The sequence below is a fragment of the Primulina eburnea genome, chromosome 9 (genome assembly GCF_022965805.1).
Source record: "Primulina eburnea isolate SZY01 chromosome 9, ASM2296580v1, whole genome shotgun sequence".
Lineage (NCBI taxonomy): Eukaryota > Viridiplantae > Streptophyta > Magnoliopsida > Lamiales > Gesneriaceae > Primulina > Primulina eburnea.
The window spans coordinates 31060281-31064929 of record NC_133109.1 but is presented as its reverse complement, the minus strand read 5'-3'; the positions used below and the strand labels follow the sequence as shown (position 1 = coordinate 31064929).

The following is a 4649-nucleotide window of genomic DNA, read 5'->3' as shown; positions in this document are numbered from 1 at the left end:
ACGAACACTAACTAGTTCACCGGATTACAGGCTTAGCAATGAACCACGCAGTCTATCCATGAATAGAATCCAAATCTACTTTCTAAGAACTTATTAGCTAAAAGCTAATGAAATTTTAGAGCTCGAACTAGATCGATCAGTAGTTGTTTTACCGATGAAATGATTCAAATCTCAGTAATCGATATATATTTGATATATGGTGAAATGTAATTTCTTAATATGTTGTCCAAAATTCCAGCATATCAAGGACGAACAAATCACGTCGATCTTCGAAATCACGATTTTATCGAAAAGCTCATGTCGAAAGGGTTGATGCATGCGCTGCAACTCTGTAGTATCATGAATGAACAAAAAAGCCGAAATTTTACAAAACACCTCCCTTTTCAATTAGCATGTCTACTTCAGAAATCAACTTGGTTAGTCTTTCGTTTTATAGTTGGCAGAAGCAGGACTGCCAATAAAATCCACGAGTAGTTCAGATATTTCAGCAACCTGAAAATAAGTAAGCAAGAAGCATGCAGTCCAACTGTTGTTGCCTGCTATTCTTCTGCGTTGTGCAAATATCCTTCTTTCCAACTGTTGCGTATTCCCAATCCCCATGAAGCACTACACATGCACATTTAGATATACTAAATTTCCACACCCCTAGCTACTCATCAAAATATAATATAATATATATATGCTATGGTTTCCACCGATGACACTCATCTGTTGGATATATAATTTTGATATAATTCATCACATCCAATAGACGAGTGTCATTTCATTGATAAAAACATAAGTGGGTACAATTTGTAAACAATATAATGAAACTATAAATATCGAAAACCCTAAATTTTTTTTTTTTTAAAAAAAAAGAGTGAGGATTTATTGTCATTGAATGAGTAATGAATGTAGTGAGTCCAAACATGGTTGAAGTTTGTTGTGAATTTTGAGAACAAATATGGGAAGAAGAGGCCCCACTGTATGAGTCACAAGCATGCAATTCTCTCGGGACCCTCGTTTTTGCTTTGACTCTCTTACATTTACTTTCGCCTTTCGGTGTTTTCTCTTTGTTAGTATTCTTTTAATTTTTTATTTGACAATATATATGGAGATCATCATCTTACTAAACGCACATTGAAAAAGAAAAAAACAAAATCATTTTAATAATTAGGGATTATTTTAAATAGTTCATTGAATATTTCAACTTAAAACAAGCATTCATAATTTTACAATAGAATATGCAAGTAGATAAGTTGGTGAGAGGGTCGATTAATTAATTTGTTTGTCAATAAAGGTCACAACAACCTCCCTTTTCCAACGTGAATTTATCGTTAAAAAAAATTAGGTCTCTTGTGAGACGGTCTCACGAATTTTTATCTGCGAGACACGTCAACCCTACCGACATTTATAATAAAAAATAATACTCTTATTAACATAAAAAATAATATTTTTTCATGGATGACTCAAATAAGATATCTGTCTCGCAAAATACGTGAGACCGTTTCACACAAGTTTCTGCAAAGAAAAAAGAGACAAACGATTTTGATACCGAGTTAGAATCAAAACGGTTTTGGTCCATACGTTAATATTGTATTTGTATTAATGAATTTCAAATATATTCAAATATATTTTTGATTTGTAGCATGTTTTTATAATTACTCATCTTGATTTTATGTTCATATTAATCAAAATGAATTTCAATTTCACCCAAAATATCATTTCAAATTAATTTACTTTCTAATTAATGTGTAAAAGTAAGGTATTAATTTAAAATCTATCTATTGTTCCATTATTATCAACAAAATTATAATCAAAATCCATTGATTTAAATTCAAGATAAAAAAATTGTAATTATGTTATTCAGATAAATACCCAATTTTGAGAGAATACAATTGGTCACACGTGATAAACCGAGAGTGCCAAAACCAGGAGTGGTGGGCGACAAAGAAAAATGAGCACTATGCCACTCGAAAGGCTTTTTTTAAAAAACTAATACAAATTTTAAAATTATTTATTAAAATATTACAAAATTGAAAAAAAAATAGTTCAATCCACCACTTTTTCATACGAATTCTAAATTTTTTTCAAAAAAAATAAAATAATTTTGCGTGACTCTCTGTCACGGATTCAGTGTCATGGATTCATTTGCGACGAATCGTCGATTCATTTGCGCAAATTTCCTCCTATTGATTTGCGCAAAATTCTTAAAGGTTGTCACGAATTCTTTGTTTCCGGTTGTGTTTTTCGACTACGCTACGTTGGTTTATCAAGCATCAGTAATTTTTAAGTATTTAACATGTATCAATTTTATTTTTATTATTATTGAAATAATTTTGTTTTATAATATTATTTTTTGATAAAAATGTTAAACATTATTAGATGATAATATTGTTCGTTGATTTTATAATCAATTTCATTCGAACGACTCTTAAAAAGTAACATTATTATTTTTGTTGATAATATTAAAATTATTTTTGTGTTTAGTGTTGTTATTATTATGAGAACAATAAAAAAATCATTTAGAAATGGGCGCAAATGAATTTTGCATAAATTGATGGAGGAAATTTGCGCAAATTATTTAGAGTTCCGTAACAACATTTAAGAATTTTGCGCAAATGAATCGACGAAATGGGCGCAAATGAATCTGTGACACTCTGTCATGGATTCATTTGAATCTGTGACCCACTTTTTTTATTTTTTTCCAAAAAAAAATTAGAATCAGTAAGAAAAAGTGTCGGATTACACTATTTTCATAAAAATCTCAATTTTATAATATTTTAATAAATAATTTTTAAATTTATATTATTTTTTAAAAAAAGCTCGCTAGAAACTCACAAACATTTCATTTTGTTAATGTTAGTGGTACAACCAAACTATGGTATAACGTTATTTACAATAATTAAATAATGAGATTTTGTTATTATATAGTGTGATTTTGTATTGAATTTATCATGACATGTTGATAAATGAAGATTTTATATTGAATTTTTTGTGTCATAAGAATTGTTGTATAAATTTGATTGTACGTGTAGCATTATTCTTTAATTTATTCAATCTTAGCTTTACATTTCTATCAAATAATTATTATTGAAAATTATATACTATTAAATAAAAGTGAAAAAAAAATTAGAAATTAGGGGGGAAGGGGAAGGAGAAGAAAAAATTCCAGGGGAAAAATGGGAATTGATCAAGCTAACCCATCCATGGAATTCCCATCAAAGGAGAGGAAGAAAGCGTAAGAGAAGCCCAAAGAAGAAGAAAGCTGGAATCTTTATGGGACATACCAGCGATTTTAATCTCCGACATTTCAGTTGAATATGGGGGAATTTGGCGACTGATCTTCAGTAATCAGGCATGAATTGGCTGGTTTTGACTTCTTCATTGGCCAATTTCTGCTCCGAAACCCTCAACCAAATGCAAACAGCGGTGAAACTCAGCACCAGACTGATGAACCCACTCCCCAGCCCGATCCCCACGATCTCCAAAATCGACAACCCTTTGTTCTTCATCGGCGGCAGTGGGTAGCCGTAGAGATCCTTGTTACCTTCGTACGAACTCACATTGAATCGCGGTAGGTTCCCGCTTCGGTTACCCAGTGAAGCGGGTATGAGCCCGGATAGCTTGTTATTCGATACATCGAAAACCGAGAGTCTTACCAGGAGGCCGAGCTGCTGCGGGATCGGGCCCGACAGTTGATTGTCGTGCAGATCGATGACGTTCAGGTAAGCACAAAGAGCCAATTGCTGCGGGATTTCTCCGGAGAGGCTGTTGGAGGAGAGATTCAGTACAGCTAAATTGACCAAGTACTGGAGGTCTGTGGGGATCGGTCCGGCGATGGAGTTGGAGGAGAGATCGAGGGCTTGCAAGTTGGTGCAATTCGAGAGGTAAGGAGAAATGGTGCCTCTAAGCGAGAGATTGGAGAGGGAGAGCTTGTAGATTCGGCCATTGTTGCAGGTGGCGCCCTGTAGAAACGAGGTGAAACCCTGACACGGATTCGCGAAAACAGTTCGAGTCCAGTTCTGCAAGTTCTTCAACGGGTCCTCCAACGACTCACTGAGACGGGTGAGGCAGAGCTCGTCGTTCGGATCCGCGGCGACGATGGCTAGCAGGGTCAAAGCCATCAGCTGGCCCGCAAAACCCATGTATTTTCAGCGCATAAAAAAGGTGCCCACCAACGGAAACTCTCTGTAACAACAAACAAATGAATCGGATTACGCTGAAGCTCGACAATCTGCGCGATGGAGATGCATATTTCTTGTAAGGATTTTGCTGTTTACGACATGGGGAGTGGGGGGAGCACGAAGCCCACAAAGGAAACTTGAAAACGAGAGCAATGGTGGTGTTGACACGAGTGAGGGAGAGGGTGGGGGGGTCAAAGACGGTGACAACACGGATTCTGGTCGCGGGGGCACTTTGGGTATATCATCACCAAATTGTTGTCAAATCCAAAATCAAATCAATACCTTGAGTCGGTTTAAAATTAAACAAACCAAATCAATTTTTAGTGATAGAAACTTGTTTGTCTCATGGTCATATTTATGAGACAGATCTCTTATTTGGATCATTCATTAAAAAGTATTACTTTTTATGCTAAGAGTATTACTTTCTATTATGAATATGAGTAGAGTTGACCCCTCTCACAGAGTATGATCCGTGCGACGGTC

The 4649-nt window shown here is 34.9% G+C and overlaps 1 protein-coding gene across 1 annotated transcript; it reads right to left on the bottom strand.

Annotated features, from left to right (window-relative positions):
• Window positions 1–3320: 3320 nt before the first annotated feature.
• LOC140841640 (receptor-like protein 44) lies at window positions 3321–4393 on the bottom strand. Its single transcript, XM_073209196.1, has one exon. It carries the CDS (start codon window positions 4125–4127, stop codon window positions 3327–3329), a length of 801 nt encoding a protein of 266 aa, XP_073065297.1. The 5' UTR covers window positions 4128–4393; the 3' UTR covers window positions 3321–3326.
• Between the last annotated feature and the right edge of the window lie 256 nt (window positions 4394–4649).